This window comes from Schistocerca piceifrons, chromosome 10 (genome assembly GCF_021461385.2).
Source record: "Schistocerca piceifrons isolate TAMUIC-IGC-003096 chromosome 10, iqSchPice1.1, whole genome shotgun sequence".
Classification (NCBI taxonomy): domain Eukaryota; kingdom Metazoa; phylum Arthropoda; class Insecta; order Orthoptera; family Acrididae; genus Schistocerca; species Schistocerca piceifrons.
This window is the reverse complement of record NC_060147.1, coordinates 40,482,465-40,505,551: the sequence shown is the minus strand read 5'-3', so window position 1 is coordinate 40,505,551 and position 23,087 is coordinate 40,482,465. Positions and strand designations below refer to the sequence as shown.

At 46.1% G+C, this 23,087-nt stretch overlaps 1 protein-coding gene across 1 annotated transcript in view; it reads left to right on the top strand.

Moving 5' to 3' along the window:
• LOC124718923 (aminomethyltransferase, mitochondrial) overlaps nucleotides 1–23,087 on the top strand; it is a 179,404-nt gene that overhangs the window by 121,138 nt on the left and 35,179 nt on the right. Inside the window, exons 2-3 of the mRNA XM_047244577.1 lie at nucleotides 9,162–9,487; nucleotides 21,381–21,599. Coding sequence (XP_047100533.1) covers nucleotides 9,173–9,487; nucleotides 21,381–21,599 — 534 coding nt within the window. The 5' untranslated portion in view covers nucleotides 9,162–9,172. The remainder of the gene's footprint in view (nucleotides 1–9,161; nucleotides 9,488–21,380; nucleotides 21,600–23,087) is intronic.

The following is a 23,087-nucleotide window of genomic DNA, read 5'->3' as shown; positions in this document are numbered from 1 at the left end:
GTTCTGCACTTACGGAGTCGAAAAGTTCGGGTCTGTTTGTTATCAGTTGATCCAAGGTGTTATCTCCACGAGAGGTAATTTTCGGATAGTGCACTCAGTGTAATTATGAATCGTACCCTTAGAAAAATTATTGAATTACTGTGCTGGTAAACCCCTTACGTTATTTGATTTTCAAACAGCTGAGCAGAACTGAACGTACTCAGACATTTCGCTCTTTACTTATTCTGATCAACACTAAACTGATACACAATATTTTTAGCGCAACGCAATCTGACTTTCAAAAATCCCTACAAAAGAATGGCCCTGACTAACAATAACCTTTACCTTTCATGAATCACTTACCTCACAAAAATCTTCGTTACTCGAACTACTGCAATACAGCGAGCGCCACTACTGCCAGCTAAATAAAAGGGACTACTGATAGGCATAGTTAGCAAATGAAAGATTTTGATAAACAACAAACAATGAATTTACCTTAATAGTGTTCAATATATATATATATATATATATATATATATATATATATATATTACAAATTTACCGTCTCTGATGGACACACGTCAAGATCATCCGCTCTCAAAACTCCGCCATCTCTCTCCCCACATCCACCACTGCTGGCGGCTCACCTCCAACTGCGCAACGCTACGCGCTGTTAACATCCAACTGCCCAGCACAACAATAGCAAATTCCAACAATGCAAACCAGCCACAGACTGCACACAGCACAGTCAGTGATTCTCATATAGAGCGCTACATGGCGTGACCAACATAAAAACCTAAACAGCCTACTTACATAATGTCACTCGATGTTCTGTCCCTACCACCCGTCCTAAACATCTGATTGTCTCAGTCTGTATCTGGTAAATTGAAATGTCCACCTAAGACTATAACATGCTGAGGAAATTTATGTGAAATGTATTCCAGATTTTCTCTCAGTTATTCCGCCACTAATGCTGGTAAAAGGAGCCAATTATTAATCTAGCTCGGTTGTTGAGTGTAACCTCCACCCATAATCATTCACAGGAACTATCCACTTCTCTTTCACTACAGGATAAACTACTACTAACAGCGACAAACACGCCACCTCCGGTTGCATGCAATCTATCCTCTCGTCATTCCTTAGTACTTCCGTATCGGACTTATTTGTGTATTGATTCTTTCAGGCTGTTAAAAAAGCTTCAGCATACTCTGCACTACTACTACATTGTGATTTAAGTCTATATCTGCTCCTGGATACGCCTTATAATCCACTATCTGATTTCGGAATCTCTGTCTGATCGTGATGTAATCTAACTGAAATCTCCCGTATCACACGGCCTTTTCCCAGTATACCTCCTCCTCATGTGATTCTTGACCAGAGTATTCGCTATTACTAGCTGAAATTTATTACAGAACTCAATTAGTCTCTCTCCTCTCTCATTCCTTGTCCCAAGCCCATATTCTCTATATTATCCCTTCCTTTCTGTCGTTATTAATTATTGTTATTAGTATTAAGTGAAACACTAGAAATTGATAATATAATATATATAGATTTGTAGGTGGCCAAAGATAAATATTAAATTATGTTTCAAATAAGTGCCAGGCTCCCTACAAATTATTTCAAATGCTTTCGGCGAAACGTAATGCAGACTAAGTGCACGGACCTAGAATAAATCGTATCTTTGAAAGTATGCACTTTTTGACGAAATAAAATTAGTTAAGCTTTGCACTTAAGTTAATTGAATAACTTGAAATGATTCTTTCTGCTCCGACCGTGGTGATATGTTACACAAGAAAAAAGAAATTTAAATACGCCACGTAATGGTGGCCGATTGCAAAAATCACCGCTGCTCGCTTCGCAGAGACTGAAAAAATGGTAAATAACTTCTTGCAGTTATTAATTCAGGAAGAAGAGTTTGGATGGGTTCTTTAAGTAATACAGTGCACTCACATTTTGTAAATACACTCCTGGAAATGGAAAAAAGAACACATTGACACCGGTGTGTCAGACCCACCATACTTGCTCCGGATACTGCGAGAGGGCTGTACAAGCAATGATCACACGCACGGCACAGCGGACACACCAGGAACCGCGGTGTTGGCCGTCGAATGGCGCTAGCTGCGCAGCATTTGTGCACCGCCGCCGTCAGTGTCAGCCAGTTTGCCGTGGCATACGGAGCTCCATCGCAGTCTTTAACACTGGTAGCATGCCGCGACAGCGTGGACGTGAACCGTATGTGCAGTTGACGGACTTTGAGCGAGGGCGTATAGTGGGCATGCGGGAGGCCGGGTGGACGTACCGCCGAATTGCTCAACACGTGGGGCGTGAGGTCTCCACAGTACATCGATGTTGTCGCCAGTAGTCGGCGGAAGGTGCACGTTCCCGTCGACCTGGGACCGGACCGCAGCGACGCACGGATGCACGCCAAGACCGTAGGATCCTACGCAGTGCCGTAGGGGACCGCACCGCCACTTCCCAGCAAATTAGGGACACTGTTGCTCCTGGGGTATCGGCGAGGACCATTCGTAACCGTCTCCATGAAGCTGGGCTACGGTCCCGCACACCGTTAGGCCGTCTTCCTCTCACGCCCCAACATCGTGCAGCCCGCCTCCAGTGGTGTCGCGACAGGCGTGAATGGAGGGACGAATGGAGACGTGTCGTCTTCAGCGATGAGAGTCGCCTCTGCCTTGGTGCCAATGATGGTCGTATGCGTGTTTGGCGCCGTGCAGGTGAGCGCCACAATCAGGACTGCATACGACCGAGGCACACAGGGCCAACACCCGGCATCATGGTGTGGGGAGCGATCTCCTACACTGGCCGTACACCACTGGTGATCGTCGAGGGGACACTGAATAGTGCACGGTACATCCAAACCGTCATCGAACCCATCGTTCTACCATTCCTAGACCGGCAAGGGAACTTGCTGTTCCAACAGGACATTGCACGTCCGCATGTATCCCGTGCCACCCAACGTGCTCTAGAAGGTGTAAGTCAACTACCCTGGCCAGCAAGATCTCCGGATCTGTCCCCCATTGAGCATGTTTGGGACTGGATGAAGCGTCGTCTCACGCGGTCTGCACGTCCAGCACGAACGCTGGTCCAACTGAGGCGCCAGGTGGAAATGGCATGGCAAGCCGTTCCACAGGACTACATCCAGCATCGATACGATCGTCTCCATGGGAGAATAGCAGCCTGCATTGCTGCGAAAGGTGGATATACACTGTACTAGTGCCGACATTGTGCATGCTCTGTTGCTTGTGTCTATGTGCCTGTGGTTCTGTCAGTGTGATCATGTGATGTATCTGACCCCAGGAATGTGTCAATAAAGTTTCCCCTTCCTGGGACAATGAATTCACGGTGTTCTTACTTCAATTTCCAGGAGTGTATATTCCCACTAAGCACAGAATACACACTTACTCGCTACGTACGAGAACAAATAGAACAAAAGCTACCGCTTTACAATAGCAAGTGTACCTTACATACAGCAGAAGAAATGATGTGACTCGAAGTGATTTTTAATTTTTTTTTCTCTTATGTATAATGACAAAGATAATAATGTTAGTTTCGAGAACGTTATGCACTATGATCGCATCTAACATAAATAACGTCTTTTTACTACATTGCAATCGGTATAGTCTGTCTTTGAAGCTAATTTAATACATTTTCATAATTAATTTGTCGTTTATGTCCACGTAATATTATTCAGAGTCCTTTTATTATTTACTTCAAATATATCGGCTTGAATATTTCAAAAGGGACACTATATCTCCTGTAACCTTTTCTTCTGCTCATGATTATTAGATTTTCATCTCCCCTGTATTTTTTCAATATCCTCATATACTTTCTCTATCTCTTCATCTTCAGCTTGCAACGTCGGCATGTATACCTGAACTATCTTTGTCGATGTTGGTTTGCCGTCGATTCTGATAAGAACGACTGTATCACTGAATCGTTCACAATAACCCACTCTCTGCCCTACCTTCCTAATCATAACGAATCCTACTCCCATTATACCATTCTCTGCAGCTGATGATATACCATACACTCATCTGATCAGAAACCCTTCTCTTCTTTCCATTTCACTTCACTGGCCCCCACTGTTTCTAGAATGAGCCTTTGCATTTCCATTTTTAGATTTTTTAGTTTTCCTACCACGTTCAAGCTTCCGACATTCCACGGCCTGACTTACAGAAAGTTATCCTTCGGTTGGTTACTAAATCTTGCTCTCATGATGACGTCTCCTTGATAGTCCTCTCCCAGGGATCCGAATGGGGGACTATTCTGGAAGATATCATCATGATATGAAACTTCCTGGCAGATTAAAACTGTGTGCCCGACCGAGGCTCGAACTCGGGACCTTTGCCTTTCGCGGGCAAGTGCTCTACCATCTGAGCTACCGAAGCACGACTCACGCCCGGTACTCACAGCTTTACTTCTGCCAGTATCTCGTCTCCTACCTTCCAAAGTTTACAGAAGCTCTCCTGCGAACCTTACAGAACTAGCACTCCTGAAAGAAAGGATAGAGCGGAGACATGGCTTAGCCACAGACTGGGGGATGTTTCCAGAATGAGATTTTCACTCTGCAGCGGGGTGTGCGCTCATATGAAACTTCCTGGCCGATTAAAACTGTGTGCCCGACCGAGACTCGAACTCGGGACCTTTGCCTTTCGCGGGCAAGTGCTCTACCATCTGAGTACCGGGCGTGAGTCGTGCTTCGGAAGCTCAGATGGTAGAGCACTTGCCCGCGAAAGGCAAAGGTCCCGAGTTCGAGTCTCGGTCGGGCACACAGTTTTAATCTTCCAGGAAGTTTCATATCAGCGCACACCCCGCTGCAGAGTGAAAATCTCATTCTGGATCGTCATGATAGTTTTTCAATTGCACACCACATGCCCTCTGTACACACGATATGTGTTTTTAATGCAGTGGTTTACATTGCCTTCTGTATCCTCTTGCCGTTGATCATTGCTGATTCCTCCTCCTTCATGGGCAGTTTCCCACCCCAAGGACAAGACAGAGCCCTGAACTTCTATCCGCATCTCCGCCATCTTTGACAAGGCCTTCAGCGGAATGAGGGTGACTTCTTATGTCGGAAGTCTTCGGTCACCAATGCTGTTTATTAATCAAAATTTAACCGGTGACAGGTTTCGAGCGCGGTTTGATTAGTAATCAAAGACGCTACCCCGTACACAACGAAGCTACCAAAGTGATATAAATTGGTCTAAGCAACTGCTTCCCTTACTTGTAATAAAATAAGCTTATCAGTTCGGAAAAATTTTTCAGAACATAGCAGCAGACCGATGTTAAGCCCTCAGACCTCTAAAGGGTAAGCGCTCTCCTCTACAGACATGTGAAGTATATAAAATAGCATATACGTGTGGTAAGGTCTAAACTGGAACTTCTAGGGCTTGCAGAAATATAATGCTTCCGAACGCACGTGAAAACTCTTCAAGCTTTTGAAATAAAACAAATGTTAATTAATATTCGCAGTCTTCGTTCTTCATGTCTACAGATTTATTTCTCAACATAGTCACGCTGGGGAGGAACACATTTCTCCCAACGAGAAACCAGTTTGTTGATGCCGCAACTGTAGAATGTTTGGCATTGTTGACAGAGCCGCACCCTCATCTCTGCTTGCACCGTTTCATCACTATCAAAGTGAAGTTCTCGAAGGTGTTCTACAAATTTTGCAAACGCATGAATATCGGATGGGGCCAAATCGGGACTGTATGTAGGCTGATCGATGACAGTGAACGCAAGGTGTCGGATAGTTGAGGATGTCGCAGTGTTCATGTGTGATCTCGTATTGTCATGCAGAATGAAAGGGTGCTCCATATGCGGACGAACTTTTCGAATTCGAAACTCGATTACAGCACGTTGTCACGCTGTTTTTCACGCACCAACATAGTTACGTCGCACACCGTCATGTCACACGCTTCAATTAGGAGACTTCGAGCGGGAGACGCTTGTAAATACTTAGGCACGAAGAATAAAGAGATTAGATTAGATTTAGATTAGATTAATTATTCATTCCAAAGAACCATAAAAGAGCGAATCCTCCTGGATGTGGACATGTCAGATAAACACATTACAAAACTTTGAGGTTTGCCGACGACTTTGTAATTCTGTCAGAGACAGCAAGGGATCTGGGAGAACAATTGAACGGAATAGACAGCGTTTTGAAAGAAGGTTATAAGATGAACATCAAAAAAGCAAAACGAGGATAATGGAATGTATTCGAATTAAGTTGGCTGATGCTGAGGGAATTAGATTAGGAAATGAGACACTTGAAGTAGTAGATGAGTTTTGCTGTTTGGGCAGCAAAATAACCGATGATGGTCGAGGTAGGAAGGATATAAAATACAGACTGGCGATGGCAAGGAAAGCATTTCTGAAGAAGAGAAATTTGTTAACGTCGAGTATAGATTTAAGTGTCAGGAAGTCTTTTTTGAAAGTATTTATATGGAGTGTAGCTATGTATGTAAGTGAAACACGGACGATAAATAGTTTAGACAAGGAGAGAATAGAAGCTTTTGAAATGTAGTGCTACAGAAGAAAGAGAAGGGATCGGTTGCTAGAACACATTCTGAGGCAACAAAGGATCATCAGTTCAGTATTGGAGGGAAGGGCGGTGGGTAAAAGTCGTAGAGCGAGATAAAGGCAAGAATACTCTAAACAGATTCAGAAGGGTGTAGGCTGCAGTAGTTACTCGGAGATGAAGAAGCTTGCGCAGGATAGAGTAGCATAGAGAGCAGCATCAAACCAGTCTCGGACTGAAGACCACAACAACAATAACAACAACAACAAGACCCAGGAGCTCTTCTTCACTTCAGTACTGTGAAACAAATCTTGCAGGAAACTATTTGTTTTCTGTACTTTGAGAGGACCACAATAAGAAAAACGTGTCAAGTTATCTTGCATTCTGAAGTGCAGCCTTAAAAGCTATAAGCAGTTGTTTATATTCAATGCTGTGTAGCACATTTCCTCATCTTAAAGCCCATTTTGGAGCCCATTTTTACGAATAGCTTTTTTTAAAGTTTTGGTCCGTACTAATACTTCGGAAATATTAAAGAGCTTGTAGTGGTCGACATTTGTCTCACGGTGTTGAAGGTGAAGCAGTACACTTATAGATGCCTTGTAAGGTAAGCATTTTACTACCCATGTTCGACAGAGCTTTGTACTTCGACTGAGCGTTCCTGTAATATCCCTGATCATTTCTCTTGCTAGGCTGGTAAAGTTCGGCGTTCTGGCTCTAGATGGGCCAGCCGGGCTCGAAAAATTCCTGTGTCGTCCTCTGCCAGTGGTGTTCTCGGATGCAGCATCGATCAGTTGAGGAGCTCCTCAGTTGGCTCCAATAGGGTTGAGTGCACCCCCTACCACCCCTCACACCAGTGTGGCCGAACGGTTCTAGGCGCTACAGTCTGGGACCGCGTGACCGCTACTGTCGCAGGTTCGAATCCTGCCTCGGGCGTGGATGTGTGTGATGTCCTTAGGTTAGTTAGGTCTAAGTAGTTCTAAGTTTTCGGGGACTGATGACCTCAGGTGTTAAGTCCCATAGTGCTCAGAGCCATTTGGACCCATTTTTTGATCACAAAATCAGAAGCCAACAAACTTAAGACATATATGGACAGCTGCTCTACAGAATCGATAGACAAAGTTTACCTTTGACAAACGGCAGTGCAGTAGTTTAGTTTCAGTTCTGACTAGTATTATCTCGCTTGACCACATGTAAATGTCTACTGCATACCTTCGCCTGTCAAGCAGCGAGACCCATGGGAACCAGTAATGCCTGTGAAGATTATTGTAAATATAATTGGAAAGGCAATAAGTAATAAAAATTTCAAAGCAGCCTTGATCAAATAAAGACATTCATTTAAATCCCAGTTCAATCTGTTTTAGACCACCATCAGTCTATAGTTCAAAGATGGCAGGTGGAGACAGTGACACGGAGAAGGAACTGTACGTACAAGACATAGATGTCTGACACAAGCAGGAGCCACATATATAAGACAAAGATATCTCGTGTCTGCTCCGTGCCATTGTCTGCATCTGCCACCTGTGGAGTATGGTCTGATGGTGGTCTAAAACAGATTGAAACCGGTCTCGATTTTTCAATAAATGTGTTTATGCAATCAAGACTGCTTTTTAACTGTTGTTGTTGTTTTTGTTGTTGTGGTCTTCAGTCCTGGGACTGGTTGGATGCAGTTGTCCATGCTACTCTATCCTGTGCAAGCTTCTTCATCTCCCAGTACCTAATGCCACCTACATCCTTCTGAATCTGCTTAGTGTATTCATCTCTTGGTCTCCCTCTACGATTTTTACCCTCCACGCTGCCCTCCAATACTAAATTGGTCATCCCTTGATGCCTCAGAGCATGTTCTACCAACTGATCCCTTCTTCTAGTCAAGTTGTGCCACAAACTCCTCTTCTCCCCAATTCTATTCAATACCTCCTCATTAGTTATGTGATCTACCCATCTAATCTTCAGCATTCTTCTGTAGCACCACATTTCAAAAGCTTCTATTCTCTTCTTGTCCAAACTATTTATCGTCCATGCTTCACTTCCATACATGGCTACAATCCATACAAATACTTTCAGAAACAACTTCCTGGCACTTAAATCTATACTCGATGTTAAATTTCTCTTCTTCAGAAACGCTTTCCTTATCATTGCCAGTCTGTATTTTATATCCTCTCTACTTCGACCATTATAAATTATTTTGCTCCTCAAATAGCGATACTCCAAAAAAATGGTTCAAATGTCTCTGAGCACTATGGGACTTAACATCTTTGGTCATCAGTCCCCTAGAACTTAGAACTACGTAAACCTAACTAACCTAAGGACATCACACAACACCCAGTCATCACGAGGCAGAGAAAATCCCTGACCCCGCCGGGAATCGAACCCGGGAACCCGGGCGCGGGAAGCGAGAACGCTACCGCACCACCACGAGGTGCGGACTGCGAAACTCCCTTACTACTTTAAGTGTTGTTTAATTTCTGAAAATATCGAGGGCAGCTCAGGACAAAATTTCAGGGACAAAAATAGGTTCATGGACCACGACCATAAATCGTGGAAGACGTACCTGGAGCAATGACATCTGTCGTCAAAACACTTCATGATCAGTTTATCTTGGGCTGTTGAGTGCGGGAGACTACAGTGTTGGGCCTCCTCGGTGTTGCAGACTGCCCGACCATGCCTAGCGCCGTGCGCTGGGCGCTGCTCCACCGGCAGGTGTCGGCGCTATCCGCCCCCGCCGCCGCCTCCGGCGCCGCCCCCGCCAGGAGGCGCTTCTGCATCATCACGCCGACGCCGCCCCTGCCGCGAGCACCGCCGCCCCCGCGGCCCACGGCGCTCCTGGATCTGCACCGCTCGCTAGGAGCGCGCCTCGTCGACTTCGCGGGCTTCCTGCTGCCCGTCTCGTACCGCGACCATCCGGACCCCGCCGCCCACCTGCACACCAGGCGTCACTGTTCGCTGTTTGACGTCTCCCACATGATGCAGACCGAGGTGAGTTACAGAAATGCTACTTTGTGTCTTGTCTGTTTACACTGGTGCTCGTACCGTGACCGCCTGGACATCCCCGCCCCCCCCCCCCCATCCCCCGCCCGCCCGCCCACTGGCACAGCTTACTGTTCGACATCTCCCACATGATGGAGACCAAAGTGAGTCATGGAAGACCACAGCGTGCATTGTCTGTTTACACTGATGCTCGTACCACAACCACATGGACCCACCCCCCACCCTGCCCACTGGCACATCTTACTGTCCGAGATCTCCCACATGATGCAGACAATACTGTACATGGCTGCTCTGGTTTGGGTTTCCCCTGGCCAGAGGTGGATTATCATCTACATCTACATCTACATTTATACTCCGCAAGCCACCCAACGGTGTGTGGCTGAGGGCACTTTACGTGCCACTGTCATTACCTCCCTTTCCTGTTCCAGTCGCATATGGTTCGCGGGAAGAACGACTGTCTGAAAGCCTCCGTGCGCGCTCTAATCTCTCTAATTTTATATTCATTATCTCCTCGGGAGGTATAAGTAGGGGGAAGCAATATATTCGATACCTCATCCAGAAACGCACCCTCTCGAAACCTACCGAGCAAGCTACACCACGATGCAGAGCGCCTCTCTTGCAGAGTCTGCCACTTGAGTTTATTAAACATCTCCGTAACGGTATCACGGTTACCAAATAACCCTGTGACGAAACGCGCCGCTCTTCTCTGGATCTTCTCTATCTCCCCCGTCAAGCCGATCTGGTACGGATCCCACACTGATGAGCAATACTCAAGTATAGGTCGAACGAGTGTTTTGTAAGCCACCTCCTTTGTTGATGGACTACATTTTCTAAGCACTCTCCCAATAAATCTCAACCTGGTACCCGCCTTACCAACAATTAATTTTGTATGATCATTCCACTTCAAATCGTTCCGCACGCATACTCCCAGATATTTTACAGAAGTAACTGCTACCAGTGTTTGTTCCGCTATCATATAATCATACAATAAAGGATCCTTGTTTCTATGTATTCCCAATACATTACATTTGTCTATGTTAAGGGACAGTTGCCACTCCCTGCACCAAGTGCCTATCCGCCGCAGATCTTCCTGCACCTCGCCACAATCCTCTAATGCTGCAACCTCTCTGTATACTAAGGCATCATCCGCGAAAAGCCGCATGGAACTTCCGACACTATGTACTAGGTCATTTATATATATTGTGAAAAGCAATGGTCGCATAACACTCCCCTGTGGCACGGCAGAGGTTACTTTAACGTCTGTAGACGTCTCTCCATTGACAACAACATGCTGTGTTCTGTTTGCTAAAAACTCTTCAATCCAGCTGATCTGATATTCCGTAGGCTCTTACTTTGTTTATCAGGCGACAGTGCGGAACTGTATCGAACGCCTTCCGGAAGTCAAGAAAAACAGCATCTACCTGGGAGCCTGTATCTAATATTTTCTGGGTCTCATGAACAAATAAAGCGAGTTGGGTCTCTCACGATCGCTGTTTCCGGAATCCATGTTGATTCCTACATAGTAGATTCTGGGTTTCCAAAAACGACATGATACTCGAGCAAAAAACATGTTCTAAAATTCTACAACAGATCGACGTCAGAGATATAGGGATCCCCGAGCTTCTGCTCATACTCCGTTCAAGTCCAACCCATGCATCCACTACCCAACTCCGCCACAACGAAGGAAACCAGCTCGGAAAAACTACCCCCTTTGTGGGGGAATGGACCTTCCATCTGAAGAGCGCCTTTAGCCACCCTTTTGGGTGCCCACGGGGAACCACGTAGAGGCGGCGCCGCCACTGCTGATGGCGACCCTTTTCATCAGCAGTATAGCATCCACATACAGCATAATCGTAATTACGCTCAGGGGAACAACCTGTAGCCCCCAGGCTGGCGAGGCCCACATGCTGTCGATCACCAGTTTCCCAGGATCTCGGCCAATTCCTATCCATGTACTGGTATTTCTGCCCTCCAACATTCCCTTCTCACCACTGGTGTCCCAGGAGCCATGTAGAGGCATCATCGGTGGTTCTGAGAGTCAGCTCGTCACCCCTCCACACTCAGCCATGGTTCAACACACACATGATGCAGACTGAAGTGAGTCACAGAACACCACAGCGTGCATTGTCTGTTTACACGGATGCTCGTACCACAATCACCCAGACTCTGCACGCCGGGCGCCATTGCTCGCTGTTCGTCTCCCACATGATGCATCCATAGGTGAGTCACAGAATGCGACTGTGTGTCTGGTTGATTATACTGATACTCGTACCATAGCCACACATACCCCTGCCAATCTGCAGACCAGGGGCCGCTGCTCGCTGTTTGCCGTCCTCCATATGATGCAGACTGAGGTGAGTAACAGAATGCTACTTTGTGTCTTGTCTGTTTACACTGATGACCGCACTGTGACCACCTGGACCCCACTGCCACCTGCACATGAGGCACCACTGCACACTGTTTGACATCTACCACATGATGCAGACTGAGGTGAATTGTGAAGCGCCACTGTTTGTCTTGTCTGTTTATACTGTTGTACTTGCTGTGACCATCTGAACTTCACCACCCACCTACACACCAGGCACCATTGCTCGCTTGACATTTCCCACATGATGCAGACTGAGATGAGTCACAGAACGCTGCTGTGTGTCTTGTCTGTTTACACGGATGCTCGTACCACAACCACACGGACCGCCCAGCCCACTGACATGGCTTACTGTTCAAGATCTTCCACATGCTGCAGACCAAAGTGAGTAACGGAACACCACAGTCTGGTTGTCTGTTTATACTGATGCTCGTACCACAATCACCCAGACCCTGCACACTGGGCGCCATAGCTCGCTGTTCGACGTCTCCCACATGATGCACACTGAGGTGAGTCACATAATGCTGCTGTGTGTCTTGTCTGTTTACACTGATGGCCATACCGCAACCATACAGACAACCCCTCCCCCCCCCCCCACCGCCCTCTGGCACAGCTTACTGTTCAAGATCTCCCACATTCCCACATGATGCAGACTGAAGTGAGTAACAGAACACCACAGTCTGGTTGTCTGTTTATACTGATGCTCGAACCAGAATCAACCAGACCCTGCACACTGGGCGCCATTGCTCGCTGTTTGACGTCTCCCACATGATGCACACTGAGGTGAGTCACATAATGCTGCTGCGTGTCTTGTCTGTTTACACTGATGGTCATACCGCAACCATAGAGACCCCCCCCCCCCCCCGCCCTTTGGCACAGCTTACTGTTCGAGATCTCCCACATTCCCACATGATGCAGACCGAAGTGAGTCACTGAATGCCACTTTGTGTCTTGTCTGTTTACACTGATGCTCATACCGCGACCACCTAGACCCTGCCGCCACTTGCACGTGAGGCGCCACTGCACACTGTTTGACATCTCCCACGCAGACCGAGGTGAATCGTGAAAGCCAGGTGTCCGGATACTTTTGATCATATAGTGTATGTACCACAGATCGTTTCATGACTTACAGAATGGGCAAGCCTACGACCTCACCGTATGTGACGAGGCCTTGGCATGTATAATCTTCTCCCCTACTCATTATTTTAGCATCCTTGAACTGCTTTCCACATATTCTCACCACAGTAGCATGCAAACAGCCTACCAGCGCCTGCCACAGTGGTTGAGTGAGCAGCGGGCCTACTTGTCATGCCAGAGGGCCTGGTTTCGATTCCAGGCTGGATTGGAGTTTTTCTCCACTCAGGGACTGGATGGTTGTGTCGTCATCATCCTCATTTTATCCTCATCGACGCGCAAGTCACCGAAGTGGCGTCACCTCAAAAGCCGACCGGGTCTCCCTGCCGGGAGGCCCTCACCACGCGGCATTCCTTTTCAGCCTACCAGCTTCGCCAATTTCGAGGTGCTCGTTCACAAGCGCCAGTCAAAGTAGTTTATGTCATCTAATTTTCCCATTTTTAGTCCAATTCGTCGCTAGAATTAATAGCGATTCATCTCTACTTCCTGACACAAACTACAGGACACTATCCTTGAGAGGATAAGAAGCAGAAAAGGTCAGTATGGATATACGGCTGGAAATGCATTCCGAGGAAGGTGCTCCCACTTGAAAATGGAGGTAAAAGGTCTTCGATGGTGACCCTGCCATCAGCACCAGGCAGGTAGCGCATCAGGATGGGGTAAGCCAGACGAGTGTGGGGAACGTTCCCCTTGACAGCTGCTACTATTCGAGTCGCTTAAAGTGAATGCAGGCCTTATTAGCTACGGACTTTTCTTGTCAGCAACAGTTTTGTCGCTGGTTCGTCGCACAGGCCACCACGGTGCTGGGATTTCTCTCATCCGTTGTATCCACAGATGAGGCTACCTTTGTGAGAAGCGGTATCACCAAGCTACACGACACTCATTTATGGGTTATGAAGAATCACTGCAGTGTGGTGGCAGCGAACAGTCAGCACCAGGTCAGCATCAGTGTGGGTGGGGATTATTGATAATTGCCTTGTGGGACTGGTGATCCTTCCCAAAAGCCTTACAGCCGAGGTACCCTCCTGGTGACTCTGTGTCTCCTGCTGCAAGACATGACTTTGGGTGTGTGCTGCATGGTGGTGCTGCAACTCACTGCCTCCTTGAGCGTGAAGGCAAAAGACTGCCACATTCTCACTTGTCTGATGTGCCCTCGTGTGTGATTTCAATCGTTATAATATACACTGTCAAAGGTCTTTTATCTCCACCTTCAAGTGGGCGTGTCTCCATTGGAACGCGTTGGTGGTCACATAGATGACGTTTTTGTACTCCTTAGCCTCTGAGGTTGGGAAGGGAGTGTAGCCTTTCCGCGATGTTATTCAGTCTGTATATTGAGCAAGCAGTAAAGGAAACAAAAGAAAAATTTGGATTAGGTATTAAAATCCATGGAGAAGAAATAAAAACGTTGAGGTTCGCCGATGACATTGTAATTCTGTCAGAGACAGCAAAGGACTTGGAAGAGCAGTTGAACGGAATGGACAGTGTCTTGAAAGGAGGGTATAAGATGAACATCAACAGAAGCAAAACGAGGATAATGGAATGTAGTCGAATTAAGTCGGGTGATGCTGAGGGAATTAGATTAGGAAATGAGACACTTAAAGTAGTAAAGGAGTTTTGCTATTTGGGGAGCAAAATAACTCATGATGGTCGAAGTAGAGAGGATATAAAGTGTAGACTCGCAATGGCAAGGAAAGCGTTTCTGAAGAAGAGAAATTTATTAACATCGAGTACAGATTTAAGTGTCAGGAAGTCGTTTCTGAAAGTATTTGTATGGATTGTAGCCATGTATGGAAGTGAAACATGGATGATAAATAGTTTAGACAAGAAGAGAATAGAAACTTTCGAAATGAGGTGCTACAGAAGAATGCTGAAGATTAAATGGGTAGATCACATAACTAATGAGGAGGTATTGAATAGAATTGGGGACAAGGGGAGTTTGTGGCACAACTTGACCAGAAGAAGGGACCGGTTGGTAGGTAGGACATGTTCTGAGGAATCAAGGGATCACAAATTTAGTATTGGAGGGCAGTGTGGAGGGTAAAAATCGTAGAGGGAGACCAAGAGATGAATACGCTAAGAAGATTCAGGAGGATGTTGGTTGCAGTAAGTACTGGGAGATGAAGAAGCTTGCACAGGATAGAGTAGCATGGAGAGCTGCATCAAACCAGTCTCAGGACTGAAGACAACAACAACAACAACAACAACTACAGCCTCTGAGGGAACGTGTACTGCAGGTTGTCAACTTGTAGCAAAATCACTTCGCACACTTTCCTCAAAGAATCAGTTGCCTCAAAAACCAGCATTCAAGCTATCGTTGGGGAGTGGTGATAGTGTTATGCCACACCAATAGTAAGTTAGAAAATGATGAAATTTCACATGTAAAAAACTTTATTTTGTTTACGCCAACGGCCTCGCGGCAATGGTAACAACGGTTCGTGGCAGATCACCGAAGTTAAGCGCTGTCGGGCTGTGCTAGCACTGGGATGAGTGACCATCTGGTCTGCCGAGCGCTGTTGGCTAACTGAGGAGCTACTTGACTGAGAAGTAGCATCTCCAGCCTCGGAAACTGACATACGGTCAGGAGAGCGGTGTGCTGACCACATGACCCTTCGTATCCGCATCCAGTGATACCTGTAGTGTGAGGATGACATGGCGGCCGGTCGGTCTGTTGGGCCTTCATGACCTGTTCGGGCAGGGTTAGTTGGTTAGTTTAGTTTATTTGTTTACTGGGGTCGCAGAGAGCAAGAGTATTTATGGCGGTTTTACATAACAAGGTGGCAACAAGAGAATAATCATAGTTTTTTTAATGTACATTTCCTCTGTTCATCAAAGGTCTCACTAAACTGTTGTGTATTCTGTATTTTCCTCCTGCTCGGCATAGGTAGAACACAGTTTACTAACACTCGCGCTGACATTGATGCTGAGACTGACAGAACAAACAGGCAGTCCCTTTGTTCGATGAATACTCGCTAGCCAGAAGCAAAGTCCAGAGATTAGCAAAGTCGCTGTAAGCGCGCGCAGACATTCCAGGTAGCGATCCAAACCGCTGCGGTGGCTTCCGACCGAGTTCTGACCGTTAAGCTGCTAAGAGCTGGCACACGAACTGGCCCAGAGCTTTGGTGTAGCGAATTGCCGGCGTGTTGGCTTTGTAGGGTAATTATTTGTGGGAAAATGATTCGGAAATGATCGGGGAGATATTATTTCAAAGGGTTAAACGATTTTTTAAAATTCTGGAATATATTTTTGGGCAAAGGAGGGGTTTCGGCTATCCCGTCACTGTAGCTAATGAAGAAAAAAATTGAACAATAAGATTTCGATGAGAATACACAGATATAAAAAATTAAAATGTTCTTATCTCCCTTTTTGAAATAATTTTCTTTTTTATTCTTCTTCAGCACTGCAGTGATACTTTGGTGTTTCCCTCCGATATTTTTGATGTCCTTGCAGGTCCTGTCATGGTCGCCATTTGTAGGGTAATTTATTGTGGGGAAAAGGATTTGCAAACGATCGGGGAAATGTTATTTAAACGGGGTAAATTATTTTTTTAAGATTATTCCGGTCTATATTATCGGACAAAGGAGGGGTTTTGGCTATCCAGTCACTGTAGATAATGAAGGAAAAATAGAACAATAAGATTTCGATAAGAATATGTCAATATAAAAATATAAAATGTTTTTATGTCTGTTCTTGAAATAATTTAAGTATACCTCTCCAGCGCTCCGGTGGCACTTTGGTGTTTCCCTCCATTATTGCTGGTGGCCTTGCAGATCCTCAGAATCACCCCAACACAACGATGTACTTTTAATGACTAGTAAATAAATATTCAAGCAACTGTTTAAAGCTGTCCTGAATAAATTTTCACACACAACGTTTATGTGCTACATTCACAAGGTATTAATACTTGGTGGGCGTAGACATATGTCTAGTCTCTTTAAGATGTGAACACAGACGGACAGACAGCTACTAACTAATTAGTGCGCGCCTAATTTCTCATTAAAAATTATCCCTGGCCTCGCTATCTTTCATCGTTGTCACAGATAGTATCCCCATCTAGCGGTCAGAGAGCGCGTCTTTCAGTCAACTTAAAAATTACCGCCACAGCTTGCAACGCCCTGTATAGCGAGAGCGCGGAGGAATTCGAGCCCTTCCAGTGCCCCACACTAGGCACGTTGGAGGAAATGAGTCCCGTCACGGAGGATCTCTGGTGGCGCTTCTCCCGCTGTCTGCAGTCATCGTGATCGATGCAGTCCTCGAAGGCAACGCCTTGTACGGATGTAACACTGTGATGCAGCAGTGCGTGAAGGGTTGCCGATAGTTGTAGGCGAACGTCGTGTATATCTCGTGCAGGATACGGTGGCCGATGCGCACTCACCAGTTTTCGTCCAAAGCCCTGGGCGAGTTCATTCGTTTGTTTGGAAGGGGAGGCCGACAAGTGTTGAGCACCTTTCGGCCGGTCAGCGATGATAGAATCGAGGCGCGCCCCCTACAGTCTTTCGAAAACGATTTTACAAAAACTATTCGGTAAAAAAAATTTAATTTTTGCTTTACTTACAGCTTTGTATGTCAGGTTCATGATGATGCACCTATCAGTTTGTTAATGGTCGTAGGTATTGTGATATTTACGTGAAAGTAAGACATTACACGAAATTCGAAAAGCCGGCCGGAGTGGCCGTGCGGTTCTAGGCGCTACAGTCTGGAGCCGAGCGACCACTACGGTCGCAGGTTTAAATCCTGCCTCGGGCAGGGATGTGTGTGATGTCCTTAGGTTAGTTAGGTTTAATTAGTTCTATGTTCTAGGCGACTGATGGCCTCAGAAGTTAAGTCGCATAGTGCTCCGAGCCATTTTTTTTTTTTTTTTTGAAATTCGAGAAAGTGTGCAATGAAAAGCAGAGGTCGCTATGATTTTGTTCCTGGCGCATATTACATGGGTAGATGTATTATGAAACGTCTCCTTAGAAAAATTAATGAATTACTGTACTGGTAAACCCCTTACGTTATTTGATTTTCAAACAGCTGAGCGAAACTGAACATACTCAGACATTTCGCTCTTTACTTGTTCTGATCATCACTAAACTGACACACAATATTTTTAGCGCAACGCAATCTGACTTTCAGTAATCCCTACAAAAGAATGGCCCTGACTAACAATAAACTATACCTTTCATGAATCACTTACTTCACAAAAATCTTCGTTACACGAAGTACTGCAATACAGCGAGAGCCAATACTGCCAGCTAAATAAAAGATTCTAACTACTGAAGGCACTAACTACTGATGGGCATAGTTAGCAAATGAAAGATTTTGATGGAGAACAATCAATGTATTTACCTTAATAATGTTCAAAAGTCATCATAAATATATCAGTACATGACATCCGGTCTTACAAATTTACTCTCTCTCTGAAGTAGACACGTCCAGATCGTCCGCTCTCAAAACTCCGCCATCTCTCTCCCCACATCCACCACTGCTGGCGGCTCACCTCCAACTGCGGAACGCTACGCGCTGTTCACATCCAACTGCCCAGCACAACAATAGCAAATTCCAACAATGCAAACCAGCCACAGACTGCACACAGCACAGTCAGTGATTCTCATATAGAGCGCTACATGGCGTTACCAACATAAAAACCTAAACAGCCTACTTACAGTATCTACCTGTCACCAATCTTGAGAAAATTGATCTGATGTAGCACACTCATTTTCGGTCACGCCGCGCCAGCAACAAAGCCAGAGTGAAATATCCGTAACACTCCTTATACTTAGCGAACGGTTTCAGATATCGAAGTGAGGTTTTACCATATCGTATTTATGTAAAATTTCGTTACCTACCATGTTATTACAATAATTACAGCTTTTTCGAGAAACGCTATGGGTTTTGGAACTACATATCTGAAGACATTACAGGTTTTTCTGTGCCGAGGATGTGCTTTTTCATAAGCTACTGACTTTACTTTTCCTCGGCACCTTACTAAATAAAGTAATAAACCACTGTTTCAGAATTGTCTCACAATTGTGTCTGCACAACACGTTAATGACGTGATACAGTGTAAAATCCTCCGTGTTTTGGCAACAGAGGCAAATATTGACATGGAAACCAGAGAAAAGTGTACGCTTTACTCAAAATTCGCTACTCATGACGCTTTTCTCAAAGTTTCAATCTGTTAATAAGCTAGGTGAAAATAAATCGCTGCATTTTCAGCTTAATTCTTTTTAGATAGTAACGAAAGCAGAGGTGACAGCAGATCTTTTTGAATGGTCACCATCCAAGTGTGGGCCTGGACGGGCCCCCTGTAATATTTACAGAAAATGTGTGTGTAGGCTTCAGTATAGGACGGGACTTCTTCTCCAGCACTCACCATTTCCCCTACAGCGCTCTGAGCGACCCCCCCCCCCCCCTCCCACCACTGCTGCTCTTCCCATGCTTGCCAAATCGACTGCGCATCTACCGGCCAAGGGATTTTACGCGCACTGTACATAGCAGCGAGTATTTCGCGATACTACGGGAGAGTAGCAGCGCCAGCCATGCCGTTAGCTTCACCAAAGTCTGCACCGTCCACCTCCCTTTTATTGCCAGTTCTCGTGGTTCAGTACTCTGTCTTCAACTGTTCTCGACTTAAACTTGTATAGCTATATGCCAATGCTTTCTCTATATGTCCTTCTGCGAACGGTTTTTTTTTTCATGTCAGTAGAGACTGCCCCAGTTAAGAGTACATTGATCTGTACTAATTTCAGAATATATTTCTTTGTATATTTTCAAAATCCTAAATATTTTATAATATTTGATTTATCTGTGTTGTGATCACTGCTACCTTAAAAAAAAAAAAAAAAAAGCAGGCCGTGAAGACCCAACTGTACCGACCGACCACCATGTCATTCTCAAGCAGTGTCAGTAATTTTGGATGTGGTAGCTCAACGTGACATTCCCGCAGCAGCATCGCCCTCCGTAGGATGTTGCTGTGGGTATGGTATGTGTAAGCTTTCGTCCGTGTCAGCAGTCAGGCTGGAAGGGACAATGGGAATCACTTGTTGGATACACAATTGGTCACGTCCTACACTACTGGCCATTAAAATTGCTACACCAAGAAGAAATGCAGAAGATAAACGGATATTCATTGTACAAATATATTATACTAGAACTGACATGTGACTACATTTTCGCGCAATTTGGGTGCATAGATCCTCAGAAATCAGTACCCACAACAACCACCTCTGGCCGTGACGGCCTTGATACGCCTGGGCTTTGAGTCAAACAGAGCTCGGATGGCGTGTACACGCACAGCTGCCCATGCAGCTTCAACACGATACCACAGTTCATCAAGAGTAGTGACGAGCCAGTTGCTCGGCCACCATTGACAGAAGCTGCAACATGCGGTCGTGCATTATCCTGCTGAAATTTAGGATTTCGCAGGGATCGAATGAGGGGTAGAGCCACGGGTCGTAACACATCTGAAATACAACGTCCGCTGTTCAAAGTGCCGTCAATGCGAAGAAGAGGTGACCGAGACGTGTAAACAATGGCACCCCATACCATCACGCCGGGTGATACGCCGATATGCCGACGACGAATACACGCTTCCAGTGTGCGTTACCGCGATGTCGCCAAACACAGATGCGACCATCCTGGTGCTGTAAACAGAACCTGGATTCATCCGAAAAAATAACGTTTTGCCATTCGTGCACCCAGGTTCGTCGTCGAGTACACCATCCCAGGCGATCCTGTCTGTGATGCAGCGTCAAGGGTAGCCGCAGCCGTTGTCTCCGAGCTGGTAGTCCATGCTGCTGCAAACGTCGTCGAACTGTTCGTGCAGATGGTCGTTGTCTTGCAAACGTCCCCATGTGTTGAGTCAGGGCTCCTGTACCCACGGATTCCATATTCTGCTAACAGTCATTGGATCTCGACCAACCCGAGCAACAATGTCGCGGTACGATAAACCACAATCGCGATATGCTACAATCCGACCTTTATCAAAGTCGGAAACGTGGTGGTACTAATTTCCCTTCCTTACACGAGGCACCACAACAACGTTTCACCAGGCAACGCCGGTCAACTGCTGTTTGTGTATGAGAAATCGGTTGGCAAGTTTCCTCATGTCAGCACGTTGTAGGTGTCACCAGCGGCGCCAACCTCGTGTGAATGCTCTGAAAAGCTAATCATTTGCATATCACAGCATCTTCTTCCTGTCGGTTAAATTTCGCGTCTGTAGCACGTCATCTTCATGGTGTAGCAATTTTAATGGCCACTAGTGTATTTGTTCTCAGTGGACAGTCAAACAGTGGGCTGGTCTCTCGTCTTCCGATATCGAACTGACAGGTGATGTCCGGCAGCTGAGTGTGGTGTACGGCGGTGTGTTTTGACTTGGTGTGTTTACGTGTGTGCCTGCAGGTGCGCGGCAGGGACCGTGTGGCGTTGGTGGAGCGCCTGACTCCGGCCGACGTGCAGTCGCTGCCCGACAACGCGGCCGCGCTGTCCGTCTTCACCCACCCACACACGGGGGGCGTGCTGGACGACCTGGTCGTCACCAAGACGGCCCTGGGCTACCTGCACCTCGTCTCCAACGCCGCGCGCCGCGACCACGACCAGCAGCTGCTCAGGGATGCAGAGGTAAACAACAGCCACCATAACAAAAAACACAGCTGTCCACGTGTTGTTGTTGTCACCCACAAAGCATACCTGGTGAAGAGCTGTACTTGAGAAACAACTTGTTATTCACATTAATATGAGGGTTGGAACTTTAGTAGTGGGCCGGCCAGCGAGGCCGTGCGGTTCTAGGCGCTTCAGTCTGGAACCGCGCGACCGCTACGCTTGCAGGTTGCAATCCTGCCGCGGGCATGGATGTGTGTGATGTCCTTAGGTTACTTAGGTTTAAGTAGTTATAAGTTCTAGGGGACTGATGACCTCAGATGTTAACTCCCATAGTGCTCAGAGCCATTTGAACCATTTAATAGGGCAACTATTTACTTACTGCTCGTACAAAATAGATCCGTGTTTCAAAGTTTTACTCACCTTCAAAGTAGTCACCAAAGTAGTTGCCAGCGATATGGAAGTCGTAGGGTAGTCTTAGCAGCGCCAGCTGTGTTGACAGTTCGAGCGGCGCGGTCTATTGCCTGACGAATTTGTAGCAGCTGTGAAGCGAATGCTGTGAAGTGTTTCCTTCAGTTTAGAAATCGGAAGTCAGTGGAATGCAGTAAGTGGTATTGCACTTAGCAGCCCCATCAGTCAAACAAATCCGTAACAGCTTGCACTCTACGTCCTTGAGCACTGTCCTGCAATATTACGGTATATTGATAGTTTTTACTTATGGACGGTCTGACAGCAACTGAATAAAACACAATTGTAGTGCCATACGCGTTTCGCCCTTATTTTCTGCAAGGCAACATCAGTGGCAGGTTGCGTGGACAACTTCTTACATTATACGCTCCTGTTGCATTTTTGGTTTGTTCTTCTTCTTATGAATGCCAATTTGCGGTTTTTTTCCCACATTCCACAGCACTATGAACTGAACGCTTGTTTCAATGCAAAAGTGAAAAACATTGCATTGAAACAAGCGTTCAGTCCATAGTGCTGCGGAATGTGGGAAAAAAACCGAAAATTGGCATTCATAAGCGGAAGAACAACACCAAGTGTACCTTGAGTACCTCCATCAGCTCTCCCTTCTATTCCAGTCTCGCATTGTTCGTGGAAAAAAAGACTGTCGGTATGCTTCTGTGTGGGCTCGAATCTCTCTGATTTTATCCTCATGGTCTCTTCGCGACGTAGGAGGGAGCAATATACTGCTTGACTCCTCGGTGAAGGTATGTTCTTCAACAAAAGCCCGTACCGAGCTACTGAGCGTCTCTCCCACAGAGTCATCCACTGGAGTTTATCTATCATCTCCGTAACGCTTTCGCGATTACTAAATGATCCTGTAACGAAGCGCGCTGCTCTCCGTTGGATCTTCTCCATCTCTTTTATCAACCCTATCTGGTACGGATCCCACACCGGTGAGCAATATCCAAGCAATGGGCGAACAAGTGTACTGTAACCTACTTCCTTTGTTTTCGGACTGCATTTCATTAGGATTCTTCCAATGAATCTCAGTCTGTCATCTGC